Source organism: Saccostrea echinata, unplaced genomic scaffold, assembly GCF_033153115.1.
Source record: "Saccostrea echinata isolate AGI-Se365-2 ecotype Australia unplaced genomic scaffold, CSIRO_AGI_Sech_v1 ptg000023l, whole genome shotgun sequence".
Lineage (NCBI taxonomy): Eukaryota > Metazoa > Mollusca > Bivalvia > Ostreida > Ostreidae > Saccostrea > Saccostrea echinata.
Window position 1 is genome coordinate 13,696,947 of NW_026889772.1, and position 18,231 is coordinate 13,715,177.

Here is an 18,231-nt window from a genome sequence, read left to right on the forward strand (position 1 = left end):
TCGGCGGCGTCAACAACATTTGGATTTTTTCTGTCACAGAACTACAATGTAATTTGTTGCATTGATATAAACTACAATTTATTTGCTTAAAAGCTAGATTAAATACCGTTTATCCGGATATATGGTAGTTGTGAAATAATGTTCAAAAGTGTTTCACAAAAGTACTTTCCATCAATAAAATAATAAGTTTTATTTCTTTATACTCACCAAATCACTAGCATTTCGATTCGTAGAAGTGAATAATCCATCAACATATACAATTTCTTCATAGGTAAAATGACAACTTTCCCTAGTGGCAATGCAGCAGACAACCTATTAATATCAAAAAACAAACAAAGACACAAAGACACAAAAAGCTAGAAATAAAAATAAACAAAAACAAAATAACAACAAAAAACCCCCCCAAACAAACAAAGAAACAAAGCAAAAACAACAGACAAAGAAACAAAGCAAATAAAATCTAAGAAATGTCTCCTCATATATCTTTTAATTTTTTAGAGGGGGGGGGGGGGCTTTTGATGAGCTCTAATTAGTGCATGTCCAGTTGACAAAATAACAACTTATCTTAGTGCCTTTAAAATAGACAAAGGTTGATCATTTTGAATAACATTATCATTGAATGTTTATTTCAAAAATATTGTCACCCGGCCCGTTTTAAAGTTTTAGAATTGAAGAAAAATCACTGCAAAATGCATTACATTAATGACTGTATGCTGAACAAACAAAGCTACATATTCCAAAATATATTGATATTAAAAATAACGTTAGAGGGTGAACAAATATTATATTTTAAAAAAAATAAGTTTGCAGGCACACGTATTCTCTCAGGTTTAGCGACCTATTATACATTAAGAAAATTCATTTTCTGATTGTTTGGTAGCTAAACGTCTTAGTATATAGTTACATGTAAAGTATATCATTGAAACAGCAAGATTCCAGTTCCTCAAGGCCAGGACTGTTACCTGAGGCGAAGCTGAGGAACATATTCAGGTCGAGGGGTACTGAATTAATTCTAACTCCCTCAATGATATACTTTTTAACTGTTTTAATATATCAATAGAAATTTCGAAGCAGAGATAATCTCACTAGACTAATGAACGGCAAAACAGGGATAAGTCCATTCACATCGATTTCTAGAGAATTATTCACATGAAATATATGGAGATAACGAACAGTATTCAAGCTCAAAAGTCCATCTATTGCTTTAATTTCTTCACAGAAAATCAGAAGAAGTGTTATAATATAATTTATCATACTTACCAGCTTTACCTGAACAGATATTAATCCAAGAACCGCAATTAATAGAGCAACAACAACAGCTTCTTTCCACAATATCTAACGAAAAGCAATTAATCTATTTCTATTTACACATTCGAAATATTTCAAGTAATTGACTAATGAAAGCGTAAGGATGTAAACATTGATATTTAATCTATGGTCTTTTTGTATCAAAGAGCAAAATAATACGTAATTATGAATTAATTTGTTATTTGCACGTGTCAAAGATTAAGGATTCAAATAAAGAAGCAAGCAGATTACTACTTTTTTAAATAAAAAAATGAGAATTGAGAATTTACCAGCAATGTAGCCTTCGGCTTTTGCAAACCAAGAGAAATGAATTTTCCAACTTGTAGAAAAAAGGAGAAGCCGGCCACAGCTAGCGTCATAAGAATGATGTTGTCTCGATTAGTGGACATGTTTAAAGGTCCGTGAGAAATAGCAGCCAGAATATTTCTCAAAAGTTTGTAAGAAGAATAACCGTATCGTATAACTAAAAGTCCGCAAAACATTATCACATCCACTACCTGGAAAGGGGAAAAAAAAACTTATTTTCTTCAGAGAATATCTTAGATCATTAAGAGATATTTCATACGCCGAAATATATAATACTTGCAGTTATAAGAATTGAAAGCCCGATAATGGTAGCAATCAAGGGATGCCTATAAAATAATATTAAAAAAAAACTTTCTTTAGGCAATTCAATGATAAAATCCAATATCCAATATTTATTATATATATATATATATATATATATATATATATATATATATATATATATATATATATATATATATATATATATATATATATATATATATATATAAAGCACTATAAACCAACAACACTGTATATCCAAAGTGTCGGATCTACTAAGTAGATACAAGGTCACGGATGGAAATTTATATAAAGCACTAAAAATGACCAACGACACGAACAATAATAATTGTCAAATTTTCGGGACGACCTGTCCCTTCCTCAGGACAAAGAAAAAAAAAGTTAAGAGGTCATAAAAACAAAGGAAATAGAGGAACAAAAACAACTAGCACTACTACTAAACTACCAAACACTAAATATTTACAGTGTTACATGTTTAATTTGAAGTTTATAAACAGTTGTGAACAAAAAATTCCGGAGCGCTACGAATTGCGTCCGGTCTATCGGGTGTTATTATGGTTATTGACCATAATCCGAATTGGACCGATGCTCAGAGAAAAAGCAAGGAAAAGTTCTGGATGCACAGACTGAAGTCATTCCGCCCTAATGGTATCAACAAACTAAATGACTTCACCAGGATGAATGTGAACTAGACCCAATTCCTGATTGTAACAAACAAGTTTATTCTCTCTATATAGTGTTAACTTTACCGTTAATTCGCATTATCAATTCTGGAACAACCCACGCATAGATTTTTTGCTTACACTTTTGTCTATTATTTCTTTTATCCGATAAACAGTTCTAAAACATTTCCAAATGACATTTATAATACATCTAAATTATCTTTCTTTGGTTTCTTTTGGTTTCTTTTTATCATGTAAGGTTAAGCTATTTTGAGAGAATGAGACAATGTACGATTTACTGCTTGGCCGTAATTAATTAGCGATAGATAATTCGTTCAATTATGTAAATCGCACTTCACCAGAGTACACCCGAAAGACCGGACGTATTTCATAGCGGTCCGGATTTATTTCTTTACAACTGATTATAAAACTCAAATTCAACATGTAACATTGTAAATAAATAGTGTTTGGTAGTTTAGTAGTAGTGCTATCCGTTTTTGTTTTTCTATTTTCTTTGTTTTATGACTTCTTAACTTTTTCTTTGTCCTGAGGAAATTTGACAATTTCTATTGTTCGTGTCGTTGGTCATTTTTAGTGCTTTATATATATATATATATATATATATATATATATATATATATATATATATATATATATATATATATATATATATATATATATATACTTAAATGAATAAAAACAGAATGCTACTGTCCAAATTAAATAAAATCTTTACTGTTAGCGCTTTCTGCCATGTTGGCTCTTCAGACAGTTATGAAAAGTTCTAAACGTTGTCAATAAACTTTTTCAACGCAGTTAAAATACAATGTATAATTAAATCATAGAAATGGTATAAAATCTGTTAATACATAATCAATAGTTTTATATTCAACAGTCTTATAAAATAGTCCTCTTTGGTAATACGGGCGATTTCATCCGATGTCCACATTTATAAGAATATATCTATCTATCTATCTATCTATCTATCTATCTATCTATCTATCTATCTATATATATATATATATATATATATATATATATATATATATATATATATATATATATATATATATATAAAATTAAATTTGGTTGTAACTCGTCACATGATTGGATAAAAAATAGTTTATACCATATAACCTGTGTTGCCTACGTCACAATGACTTCCGTCAAAAGCATATCAATCCGCTCGACGTTACAATTAAAATATGCATTTTTGAAAGATAAATTGTCTTATTTTCTTCGCTTAATGATTTAAAATTAAATTATAAGGATTGAATTGAATATCTACCCAAGTTATTCTGGTATAACCTGTGTTGGAACAGTTTACGCTTTGATATATATATATACATATATATATAAAGATCTCTTAATTCAGACAACATTGAGATGCTTTAATATCATTATGACTTTCCAGGCCTTGCTAAATTTATTATCAACACAACCTCAGGATGCTTTCACATGTTTCATCTCATCTGGTCCAGTTCTTGAGAAGAAGATTTTTAAAGATTTTTTTCCTATATATTTCAATGTAATATTCTGATCTCCAGTTTTGACCTTACCCTACCTCTGGGGGCCATAATGTGTATCATTTAGAATTAATAGTTCCTTAGAAAGCTTGCATTTTAGTTTGATCTTTTCTGGTTCTGGGGTTCTTGAGAGGAGGGTTTTGAAAGAATTTTCCTATTCAATTCAATTTAAAACTTTGATCCCCTATTGCGTCTCCAACTAACTTTCGGGGACCATGATTTGAATAATTAAGGATCTACACTACCTCAGGATGCTTTCACGTAAGTTTCGTCTCTTCTGGCCAAGTTGTTCTTGAGAAAAAAATTCTTTAAAAAGAATTTTTTCTATATATTTCAATGTAAAACTTTGATCCCTTATTGTAAAAAGGAAGAGGGCTTAAAGCGATTATAGATTCATGCATATGTGTATATGAATTTATTTTAAAAGGCAGAGAGTAGATGTCGTTGGGGTGTTTTAATTCTTACCTTTTCATTGAGGCAAATATTGTAAGGAAAAAGCCAGAGTTCTCCATTGGTACGTCACCTTTTTTCATTTCAATTTTAGACAGGGAATGCTTGTAAACACGATCCGCCATTCCAACTGTAAAGATCTAAAAATTAAAAAGAAAAAGTTAGTACATTTTATGATATCTACTGCAAAGTTATTATGAATTTTACCTTTAAAAGAATATGGAAGATAAGTATTCCAGTCAAACACCAGATAAACCGTGCAGCATTGCTCCAGCTTGTGGTGCACATCTGTCAATTAAATATTAAAATCAGTTTTATATCACATTACAACATTGGGTCCGTCTCCCTGAAAACATTTTTTTAGCAAGCCCCCCCCCCCCCCCCAAAAAAAAAACAATAAAAAAACGTGTTTGCAAATTGAGATGGTTTCAATATGTTAGATGTATTTTGACCCTCGACTAGCTTTCTTAACTTATAGCATTTTTGTCTGTTATTCTTTCAGTTAAAATTTTATAGTAAATTTGTCCTTTTCCATCATGAAACTTACACCTAATATTTTAATCTTACCGGAATGGGTGTGGTATCTCCATAGGAGAACTGACAGGTATCAATATTATTCCAGAAACAGCAATATAACTGAAAGAAAACTAGCAGAGTATTGGAAAGTGATCAATTATAAAAGTTATCTTACAGGGATTTTAAAAGACAATAAAAGCAGTAATGATAAGGATATAAGTACAGCTCGAGTATTGGAAAGTGATCAGTTATAAGGGTTATCTATCAGGGTTTACGTCAGTTAAAGCAGTAACTATATGGATATACGTACAGCTCTCAGAAGATATGATGAAAAAATTAAAATGACGCACTCAGCTGTCAGTAAGAGGAGATCTGTAATCATATTCTGTAATAAATAAACCTTATTATAGCAAAAATAAAGAAGTTAGAGTAATATATTCATAAAATTTGGAAATTTCGCTTGGTAGGATGCAAACATAAAACATACATGTATAATGATATATAGTGATGAAGAGTATCTAGAATGCATACTATCACAAACAAACACTTCCTTTTGGAATATATTCCAATAAGACACAAAGTTTTGGCAATGATTGACCAGACGAGGAGGCAAATGGCCGTTATCAGAAGAGCATCTTTAAGATAGCCCATGTTAATGTGGTATTCCCTGGTTACTCTATAGAGTTCTGTTGTCATTGTTAAGTCGTAATGGTTGTATCTGATGAATATTATGGCCAGGATCATTCCACCCTCCAATATCTGAGAATTCGAAAAAGATCTCCATTATTCATTCTTTGTTTCAGACAACCTGAACTTTTTACAGAAGTCAAAATTAGGAATATTTGAAATACAAATTTATATGAATGAGTGATACAAACCATTGATAGGAAAGTTAGAAATCCAAAATAAGATGTTAGTTTACTTCTGAAAAGGAACACAGAATCAGTTGTTTAATCAAGAGTTTGTCTTTTGTGCATTATAAAATTAGCATGTTCTAGGTGTAAAGATAAATAGGCAACGAATTTGCCCTTGTGTATTGCAGAATTTGACATTCTTTACATTACACACCTCACTTTAACTAGACGGTAAAGATTAGCACAAATTCCATTTTTTATTTTGTGCATTTCCGATTTTTCAATAGCATTCCCCGGGCAGCGATCGTTCTTCCCATGTGATTTGGCAATTTGGAATCTGTGTAGATATTCTGTTCCAACGATCATGATTACCTATAAGTAAATAAATAACAGGGGAATGAAAAAATACAAGCGTTTTTATGTTAAATGAAGAGGGATAAAAATACCCACAAGAATGAAAGATAGTTTTATTATAAAGACACAACTGCCTTCCTTTTTCGATGCTATACTAATAAACATACAAGCGGTTATACAGACATTCTAGAATGGTGGCTTAATGAGTTTTGAAAAGAATAGTATCTTTGACTGCATTTTTTATGGAATAAACGTAAAATTGCAAAACAAAGATAAAGACTCTGGAAATAGTTTTACTGACATCATTTTATATCATTTTTTTCTTTACTCAAAAACTCTCATAATTTAAAATTAATTGTAATTGTTTTAAATAAAACTTACTGACACAATGATGTTAGTGACAAGGACAGCAATGTAAGAACTGCCATAGGTATTTATAGTGTCTGCAATGTAGGAAGCGCAATCGATGTTGTATAAGTACGAGCACAACAAGGGAGAAAACGTATCAAATCCACAACAGTGCATCTGAAATAAAAAGAGAAAAAAGAAAGAATAAAACATGACAAAAAGTTTCAAATCTTAATGTTTTCCATATATTCATAAGAAATAGAAAAGAAAATAATAGATATTATTTTTAGTCTAATTTATAGTCTTTATATAATCTATCCAAGAAAAAAAAACGGTTTATAAAATTACTTATTCACCGGATTTGAGGTCGTATTCACATGAGTGTGCAACGGCGATTGTTATGCCACAAACGACATCTTAAACATCATTATAAAATTTGGCTGGAAAGGTGGAGCCAGCTGTGTTTTTGAGTAGGAAAAACGTTTTTTAAGCGTATATCGCTGGGTTATTATATAAACATTACGACGGGATTTGATGTCCTACACTAGTTATGAAAGGAAAACATGGAAGTTATAAAAAGTACTCTCGACATTTTTAGCTAAACTCTACGATTTTGAGATGAGCTTATGTTATAGCCCCAATATTGGCGTCTCGGTTAAAGTTTTAGGAGAGGGTCTCATTCCCAAGTACCATAAGCCCTAGCTGGACGAAATTTGCCTATATCGTGCATCATTGAACTTGCTTCCGATGTAGGATCTAACCTGTACATTTCCTCTATGAATGACCAGATTAAAGTTTTAAGAGCACTGGTTAGAGTTTTTGGAGCAGGTTAAAGTTTAGGAGCAGGTTTCATGTCAATGTCACGGTAAGCCCTATGTTGACTTATCTTGCATCGATAATGCGTATAGGGATTTATATTACCAGATGGATTCAGATGTGTGATCTGACCTACATTTTCCAGATAAGTGAACCGATTAAAGTTTTTGGATCAGGTTCATCCATCAAGTTACTATATGCTGCATGGTCACCAAACTTTCATTGATGATGCATATAGGGATCCATACAACCAGACTGGCTTCAATGCTGGATCTGACCTACATTTTCCAGATGAGTGATCAGGAAAGTTTAAGAGCAGGTTTATTCCCAAATAACTAAGCATTACCTGGGCCAAACTTGCTTGGATCATGCATCTAGGAATGCAAACTACCTGTCTTGCTTCAAATGCTGGATAAATTGACGTTCATGTTTTGGATGAGTGAACAGGGTAAAACCTACCTAAACTAAACTTGCATCGATGATTCATATAGAAATGCACATTTCCAGACTGGTTGTGGATTCTGAACCTGACTTGGATGAGAGACTAGGTTAAAGTTTTCGGAGCAGGTTCATCCCCAAGTAACTATAAACATACAGTGACCAAACTTGCATTGATGATGCATCTTGGGATGCAAACTACTAGAATGGCTTTAGATGCTCTATCTGACCAACAATTTCTGAAGGTGTGAACAGGTTAAAAGTTTTGGAGTAGGTTCATTCCAAAAGAACAGTAAGCCTCCTGGACCTATGTTGTATGGTTGATGCATCTAAGGATGCATACTACCAGGCTAGCAACAGATGCTGGATATATTGGCCTATATTTTCCGGATGAGTACACAGGTTAAAACCCTACCTAGATTTAACTTGGATGGTTGGTGCATCTAGGAATGAACACTACAAGATTATTCCCCTGAGCCACTCTCTGCTTTTTTTTAATTTTTCAACCCCAGCAACATAGGAGAAACTGAAAAGTCTAACATACGAGAATTACAGGCATGGTTATGTTTTTCCTTGCCACAAAACTTACGTGAATCACACTTAACAGTTAAAGTGTATTCCAATATAACTTAGTATATTTATTGTTATCAATACATATAATTTATATTATAATTACGTAACACACTCAATGCATTTACAATTATTTTGAAACTTACAGCTGAATGAAACAAGTTATTATCTTCATTGTACCTCTGGCGTAGTGTTGCAAGGATTCTGGAATAAAGCTACAAAAAGAGTTTTGATTTTTTAAAAAAATAATTAATTTATATCATACGGGGCCGCTTGAGGACCAAGTAAAATATATTTATTTGTTTGGACGAAATAAATAATTGTTCAGTCGAATAAGGTATTTGTTCTGACAAATTAGAAATTTGTTTCGATATTAGATATTTGTTCGGACGAACTAGAAACTTGTGCGGACGAATTAGATGTTTGTATGAATTAGATATTTGTTTCAAAAATTAGAAATTCGTTCGATCAAAGAGCCTGGGCCACGAACCATCAAAATGTGCCTCAAATTTTAAGCAAAATTCAAGTCCGAAATCACAAACCCAGTCACATGCAATATTGTGCAGAATGACATACTGCTCTTATTACAAGATACATTATTTTGCCACACAGACCACCGTCTTTAGTACATGCTCAGCATCAAATATACCAATGAAGTTATAAACTCCTTAAAAAATTGCTTTTACGGTAGTTATTTCAAAATTTGAATGTAGGAACACTAAAGAACCCATTCCAAACTTTGCAGACAGAAAAATATTACATATATTCGTCCTTACGCAAAATACTAGTAAAAGTGATTATTTACACTGGTTGTTAAGTACGCGTTTGTGACTGTCAAACATTACGCGTGGGTGTAATATACGCGGTCGCACGAGTAAAATAGAAGTTGAAGCAATGCCCTCCATTTTAACAATATGCATGAGCTCATTATATATGTAAATAGCCGATATATAATAACTACATAAAACCTAATATGCCAATTATTTCGCTCTACCAAGCCTCTTTCTTTACTTCTCACTAAAATATCAACAGTAGTGACGGAGAAACTTCAGGAGTACTGTGCAACAATATATTTGAGAAATGGTGTAAATCAGATGTGGATACTTAAAAATCCCAAAGAAGTTTTGGAAAATTTAAAATCACAAAATTATATCAAAATCATTAACATCAAAACTAACGACTTTTCAACTCTGTACACACCCATTCCCAACAATAAATTAAAGTCCAGGATTTTTGACATCATTGACAGACGTTTTATTTCAATAAAAATGGAACTCGTAAATTTACTTACCTTGTCATTGGTCATTTGCAAAATTATTTTGCTAAAAAAAAACATTCTGATTGTACATAAAAGTACTCTGAAGTTGATATTAAAAAGATGCTTGAGTTTCTGATTGGCAATATCTATGTGGTTTTCTGAGACCAGGTCTTCCAACATTATGTTGGAATTTCCATGGGTACCAATTGCGCCCCGTTGTTAGCAGACCTATTTTTAGCTCACCTGAGCTGAAAGCTCAAGTGAGCTTTTCCGATCACCCGTTGTCCGTCGTCCGTCCGTCTGTCCGTCCGTCTGTAAACTTTTCACATTTTCAACTTCTTCTCAAGAACCACTGGGCCAATTTTAACTAAACTTGGTACAAAGTATTCTTGGATGAAGGGGAGTGTAAATTGTTAAAATAAAGGGCCAAGTTCTCTTACAAGGGAAGATAATCAAGAAAAGACAAAAATAGGGTGGGGTCATTAAAAAATCTTCTCAAGATCCACTGGGCCAGAAAAGCTGAAACTTAGGTGGTAGCATCTTGGGATAGTGTAAATTCTAAATTGTTCAAATCATGACCCCCGGGGGTAGGGCGGGGCCACAATAGGGAATCCATCTTTTACATTGAAATATATAAGAAAAATCTTTTAAAATCTTCTTCTCAAGAACCACTGGGCCAGAAAAGCTGAAACTTATATGGAAGTATCCTGGGGTAGTGTAGATTCTAAATTGTTCAAATCATGACCCCCGGGGGTAGGGCGGGGCCACAATAGGGAATCCAAGTTTTACATTGAAATATATAAGAAAAATCTTTAAAAATCTTCTTCTCAAGAACCACTGCGCCAGAAAAGCTGAAACTTAGGTGTTGGCATCCTGGGATAGTGTAGATTCTAAATTGTTCAAATCATGACCCCCGGGGGTAGGGCGGGGCCACAATAGGGAATCCAAATTTTACATTGACATATATAAGAAAAATCTTTAAAAATCTTCTTCTCAAGAACCACTGCGCCAGAAAAGCTGAAACTTATATGGAAGCATCCTGGGTAGTGTAGAATCTAAATTGTTCAAATCATGACCCCCGGGGGTAGGTCGGGGCCACAATAGGGAATCCAAGTTTTACATTGAAATATATAGGAAAAATCTTAGAAAATCTTCTTCTCAAGAACCACTTGGCCAGAAATACTGAAACTTATATGGAAGTATCCTGGGGTAGGGTAGAATCTAAATTATTCAAATCATGACCCCCGGGGGTAGGTCGGGGTCACAATAGGGAATCCAAGTTTTACATTGAAATATATAGGAAAAATGTTTAAAAATCTTCTTCTCAAGAACCACTGGGCCAGAAAAGCTGAAACTTAGGTGGTGGCATCCTGGGATAGTGTAGATTCTAAATTGTTCAAATCATGACCCCCGGGGGTAGGGCGGGGCCACAATAGGGAATCCAAGTTTTACATTGACATATATAAGAAAAATCTTTAAAAATCTTCTTCTCAAGAACCACTGGGCCAGAAAAGCTGAAACTTATATGGAAGCATCCTGGGATAGTGTAGAATCTAAATTGTTCAAATCATAACCCCCGGGGGTAGGTCGGGGCCACAATAGGGAATCCAAGTTTTACATTGAAATATATAGGAAAAATCTTAGAAAATCTTCTTCTCAAGAACCACTTGGCCACCATGTGGCTGTTCCGACCAATGACAAGCACACGTTGAAACAAATATATGGCACTGACGTTGATTCCAATTTTTCTGAAGGTACCAAAATACTGCTATATTATAAGGTGTCTATTAGGTCAAAAGTTGCCACTCTGAAGGTACATGTACATTATATTATTCCGAATGCCCACCAGTACAAAGGTCCACCTCCACAAAGATTATTGTGTAAATCAAATGCAATTTGTCTAAACCAGGATACAGCTGGTGTTAAAATTATTAGCTTCTTTTTTCCAGATTATGTAGTGTGCAAACAGCCTATTTATTTTATGAATTTTTGGAACGCTTGTATTGGCTCCAAATGAATAAACATACTGCTCGGAAAACAGGGTATAGTCCCCTGCCCCGCAGTCAGAAATTTTCATGGTGTGGTACTTCTGGTTTGTTACAACTTCTGTGAAAAAAAGAAAAGGTACCATCTCCAATTTACGCGATCCATCCCTCAAGTGACTACAGTAAATTTAACATCGGGCTCGGAAACAATGAAGTCCCCTTCCCCGGGTCTAAAACTTTCAAGGTCTAAAACTTTCAGTCAGAATATATTTGGAAGCCCCCCCCCCCCCCAACACTTTTGGTCAGTTTAGGTTTTTTTATTTTTATTTTTTTTTTTTATGATTATTATTAATTTTTTTGTTATTGTTTTTTTGCTTGTCAGATTAGGAAGTTTCAGGGTGGGGTATTAGCACATTCGATCTTTTGTTTTCATACTGGTACTTCCACAAGAAGTATGTTGTAATGACGCTATAAAAGAGGGGGTGGGAGGACGGGGGTAAGTCAAAAAACCATCTCCTGCAAAATATACCTTAGATCTACAAAAATCTTTGTAATCAGCATGATTCAGGCCCGCAGAATGCGGGGGGGGGGGGGGTCACGGGGGCCGGTCCCCCACTTTTTCTGAGTAAATTATTTTACTAAAGTAAACTTCCTTTAGATGCTGGTTGGCTCCCCACTTTTTGTTGTTGTAAAGTAGAACACTGGCAAAGTCCAGAATTTGGACAATTAATTTCCTTTTAAAATGCCAGATTATATTGTGAAGTTGCCCCTCCCCCACTTTTGGTCAGTTTGGTGTTTTTAGTTTTATTTTTTATTTTATTATCATTATTTTTTTGCTTGTCAGATTTTTTAGGAAGTTGCTCCCCTTCCCAACTTTTAAAACCGTTGATACGGGTCTGTGATTGTGTGCAAACAAGGGCACCGCAAAGTGTCCAGTATCCCCTCGCAAAAGAGCATATCGATCCTGATATGGATTATCGAAAGGTTATGATTGAATGCATGTGCCATACATTGCATATATTATAGTTTACCTACAACTTTTAAATAAGCCATTCTGCAGTGAACAAAAACGAAGGTGACAAACATCTCTGTCTTCAATATGAGTGTTTCATAATTTTGCTTGTCGGATGGTCTGTCTATGTTGATTTTCAATATTTTGTTATTGATTACAGACAGAAAAACCAAATCTTCATTGTCCAATGTATTTATTAATTTTTCTGTGCTTTAATTTAAGCAATAAGGCATAAAACATAGGCACTCCCCAGCTTGATTGTTAAAAATATATTTCTACTTTACTCTAAACATAACAAGGCATGGAATTAGCCTCCATGTTGGATTCCGCTTAGGGACACTGTTTGACAAATAGCAAGAATATCTCTCATAAGTCGGGCTTTTCTCACACATCGGAAGCTGTCGTTTATTGAAATAGAATCAAATTAGATCAAATCTTTTCAAACACTTCTCTGCAAACCAGGTCTCCTCGGCTGGAACTTACGGGTTTATGGGGCTATAGACAATTCTATTATTAATTTATTTGCAAATAATAAGAATATTTTGTTTGTCAACGCCTGCATACAAATCGTGCATTAATCGAGATGTGTTGTCACCCATTGTCTTTTACTAATTCGTCCGAACGAAACACTTACTTGTTCGGAAAAAATTAGTTATTTGTTTGAACAAACATTAATTTTTCCGAACGAATAAACTATTAATTCGAACGAAAAAATAGTTGTCCGATCGAGTAAATTCTTTGTTTAAAAAAAGAACTTTATTTGTCCGAATTAAGAATATTTGTTTACTTTCATTTTGTAAAACTAAATGGTTAGGCCGCAGAGAGAGAGAGAGAGAGAGAGAGATTGTAGTCGCAAGGGAGGGACAATGGTAGTAGTTTGTAGCAATATGAAGGGCAAGTTTGTTTAAATTAAAAACAATTTATGAAGAATTGTTATTGGTAAAAAACAACTTTTGTTTAATTGTTCCTGACTTGTTTACAAACGAATAGGGTAGGGGGTTATTGATTGCAATTTTACGCAAGTTTTATGTCTTATTAAAAGTTTCTTGAAAACTCACAATCGTAATTCAAAATGAAAAGATTCTTTGGTTGTGAGGGAGAGCTGAAACTAACTGCAGATCTGTTCTGCAAAAAAATTGGGATGGACGACCAGAGAACTACAATGCCACCCATTAAAAGATAGTGTACGTATATTTATTGCGCAAAAAGTGCGCTGATTCTCGATTCATTTCTCCGTATATTTAAACTGCCATCTCAGAATATTACATAATTAATTTTTCAGAACAAATATTTATTTTGTACAAACAAATATCTGATCTCACCGAAAGAATATTTAATTAGTCCGAACAAATATCTTGTCCATCCGAACAAATATCTAATTTTTCCAGCGAATATAATTTCGTCCAAAAATAATTAAATCGTCCGAACGAATTTCTAATTTGTTCAAGCGAATATCTAAATCGTCTGAACAAATATCTAATTTGTCCAAACAAATTGTTCATTGTCCGAATGAATCTTTCATTTGTCCGAACAAATACATGTATTTAATTCGTCCGAACAAATATTTAGTTTGTCCGAACAAATATCATATTTTTCCAAACAAATATCTTATTTGTTCAAACACATATCTAATTCCTTCAAAAGGAATTTTATTTGTCTAAACGAATATCTCATTCGTCTAAACAAGTTCTCATTCTTCGGAATGATTTTTTTTTTTAGAAATGATAGGGTCGTAAAATCAAATTTCTTTAAAAAGCTTAAAAATTGGTGTTTCAGATGTTTGATATGAAATAAATAAAATTGCAAGATCATATTATGAATCCTTAACTTCTGAAGAAGAAATAGTAGCTAAAATTTCAGTTTACATAAAGAAAAGATCATATTTAAAATTAGACTTTATTTCATAAGAAGAGTATAAACAAACATACCTCCTCAAGCATCCAGGACTGTAGGGCAATTGCAATTATGTTAAAAATCACCATAACAATGTTTATGACGGCACTCTAGAAACAAAATATACGTTCAAATGATGTGAATGCTTCAAATATTTACTGAATTCGTAAACTTCTGTAAAAAGTCTGATATAATAAGCATTTCTCTGTCATGTACAAATATGACACACATGTAAAGACAGCACTAGCATTTTCATAATTCTTGTACCTCAGTTTAGGAGATATATAGGGTCATTGATATTAAATAAACATTGCAGAGTAAATTAAAAGAAAAAAAAACCCTATGTATACATCGGGAAAAACTTCTAGATGTTTTGATTGAACACGAGAGAGAGAGAGAGAGAGAGAGAGAGATATGAAACAATGCCATCCAGTTAATTAAAAGATCGATGACTAGAATTTTACTTAAAGGTGTCTTGTGGGAGGACTCTGCCATTCAGATACTTTCCAGACCTTTCAGTTGAAAAAAAAATGGCACAGTCTCATTATGTGAAGAGAGAGAGAGAGAGAGAGAGAGAGATCCCTGTCACTTATAACACGTAGATCGGAGAGATGATCTATAATTCAATGCATTTTGTAACAAATATCTTGTTTACTAATTGTATACTTACTGCAATCAAACATCTTTTACTTTGTTTACAAATTCCATAGAATGTAACAGCAGCATTAACAGCGTGCACGATAATGGTCGGAATCAAAGACAGGAACAGGGCGTTGAGGAATGATCCAACAGGCAGGGATCCTATAGACACTTTATTAAGCACATCAATGCTGGCGGCACTAAGGAGTTTTTCGTGGTATTTTAAAACAAACCCTCCGACAACATAACCAATAGACAGCACCTACATTTCCAGAAAACAAAAATGTCAAAATCGAAGGAAAAAATAAGCAGTATTGGGTGTGAATATAACACACTACTTTACTGATAAAACTAAATGTGCCATATAATGTTTGTGGCGCCAACATTCAAGGTTACAATTTTTCACCGTTGTGTTGTTATTCACTAAATCAGATTCCAGGGGTTCCTGTTCATAATTCGTATTGTTTACAAGATTTCTGCGATTGTTCACTGTTCTTTTTCTTCGCCTTTTTCTACAAAGGAGCGACTAGAATGCTCTGTTAGTTTATTTACATGTGTATAATATTCTATCCCGCATCTGACAAATATTTATTAGCTAAATAAGATCACACGACGCCCTGAAATTTTCTAATACGTCGTTTCCGAGTTATGGTTGTATTAAAAATTGGGCACAAGATTCTGTTCTACGTGTTTCTGTAAACAAAAAGCGGCAAGCAAACGGTTTGACTGATGAAATTTATTTTAACACTTGTATGCATATATCTTTAACTGTGACGATGTTATACTGAGATTATATGATGCTTAATGATATTTTGAATTATATTTCTTTTAATATGTTACATGTACTGACCCGAAACAAATCTTTCATAAGTCTTTAGCGGGATAAATTTGTTAAACAGTTAGTTTGTGACCTTGTTTGTCACTGAGGGTGAGAAAAAGAATTCTGAATTGGGACATTACTTCGCCTCGCCAATACCGGATTCCCTTTTCACACCCTGGATGACTCATGTTAGGTCTCAAACTAACTTTATAACTAACATTGCAATGTGGATTTCCTAACAACTGGCCAATACTAGATTATTGCGTGCTACGTACAGGATTCTGGTATAAAATGCCTTGGTATTAAAAGCAAATATCCCCTATGTTTAAGATTTTTAAATTTTGTTTTTAAAATAATTTAACCATTAGGACTAGTTAGTCGCTTTTCAGTTTTACATATTTTTAAGAATTTTGATTGGTCTGGAGAGTAACAGCTCATTATATGATCAACTTTGATTTTGATTCCAATACTTACCCGTATAATTAGACTGCATGAAATGATTACAATGGCAATACGAGTACATAGAGTTCTGGGAGTTTTGATGAACAGCATGGTTTTCTTGAAAAAAAAAAAGCACATTCAAAGCATTTTCTTATTACAAAACAACTTACATTTTTCAATAATGGTAGAAAATAAAAAACACACAATCCCAACCCATCTTCAAAGATATCTAAAGGGATTTTAATGAAAATGAAGTAGAAAGAAATTGGAAGTTTTGCTGTTTCTTTGTTTCTACAGTAATTTAAAAACCGTGTTTTAAGAAATAATACGTCTTTGAGGAACTCATTTTTAACGTTATATTTTGATAATAAGAAAAATAAAATAACTTTGAGTTCAAAATTTTATGGTACTTACATTAATCCACTCAAGAATGCGCTGTGTTCTTAGACATAGTTTCTACCTGTTTTATTACCTTAGTTTTGAACATTAGCATTTACAGAAAATCAATAATTCCATTGCAGCATTGTAATCTTTATCTAAACAAACTTCTGTAGTAGAACGGTTGATATGTATACAAAATCAACATGCCGTCGAATTTACATGATAACCTTAGATAAACAGAAAATTCATGATAAATTTCTGTAAGGTGAGAAATGTGAAACTGATTAGAACATTTTAAATGACCAAAATCGCGACATTAAGGGATTCTACTTCTTATAAAGTGATCAGCAGATTCAGCTCATTATAAGAATTAAGGGGAATCATCTTTTTAATGTATGTTATTTTTAGTGTATTTTCATCGATGGTAGGTATCATTTCATTCCCATCTATGAATGACCCCTTATGACAAAGGAATTTCACAAAACGAAATTAAACTGAAGGTACGTATACTTATCGAATCATATCGAAAAATTATTGATTTCTCTGTTCTTGTATCTCTTTAATCCTCAATGGATTTAAATGAATGAAAAAGGTGAAGATAACGAACAGTGTTCGATCTAAAAAAAATTACAAACTAGTTATAATTGTAACGGGGACCGTTACAGATGTTCCCCAAACGCTCCCCAACTCCCTTTTGGTGTCTTATTTCCTGTAAGCTTCATTAAATAAGGCAATAAAGTATATTGGTCATTTTTTGCATTTCACGCGCGCGCACGTGCATGCATGTGCAGGATGACCATGTCATCCCGTCTATACTATATACGCATCTTTATATTCTCAGTATCAAAACATTTCATCAAAAAATATATAAGTTCCGGCTAAATCAAGCATATTGGTCATCTTAGCATTGCGCGCACGCGCACCTGCATGCATGTTCCTAATGACCATGCCATTTTGTGTACACTTATAATATGTCTGTTTATTCTTAGTATCAAAGCTTTTCATAAAAAAATATAAAAGTTACGGCTATATTAAGTATATTGGTCATTTAACACATTGCACGCGCGCGCATGTGCATGATGGCCAAATCATCTTGTCTACACTTTTAATATATCTATATATTCTTAATATCAAAGCTTTTCATCAAAAAATATAAAAATTACGGCTATATTAATTATATTAGTCATTTAACACATTGCACGCGCGCGCACGTGCATGCATATGCATGCATGTGCATGATGACCATGTCATCTTGTCTACTCTTTCTATATATATATAAATATTTTGAGTATCAAAGCATTTCATCAAAAAGTATAAAAGTTAACGACTATATCAAGTAAATTGGTCATTTTACGCTTTGCGCGTGCGCGCA

At 33.2% G+C, this 18,231-nt stretch overlaps 1 protein-coding gene across 1 annotated transcript; it reads right to left on the reverse strand.

Moving 5' to 3' along the window:
• Positions 1-4,714: 4,714 nt before the first annotated feature.
• Positions 4,715-16,589, reverse strand: LOC133191308 (uncharacterized). Its single transcript, XM_061327056.1, has 10 exons — positions 16,512-16,589; positions 15,249-15,479; positions 14,614-14,688; positions 6,640-6,783; positions 6,119-6,276; positions 5,929-5,974; positions 5,582-5,809; positions 5,361-5,435; positions 5,102-5,170; positions 4,715-4,822 (listed from the first exon to the last, which is right to left on the reverse strand). Exons 1-10 carry the CDS (start codon positions 16,587-16,589, stop codon positions 4,715-4,717), a joined length of 1,212 nt encoding a protein of 403 aa, XP_061183040.1.
• Positions 16,590-18,231: the final 1,642 nt, after the last annotated feature.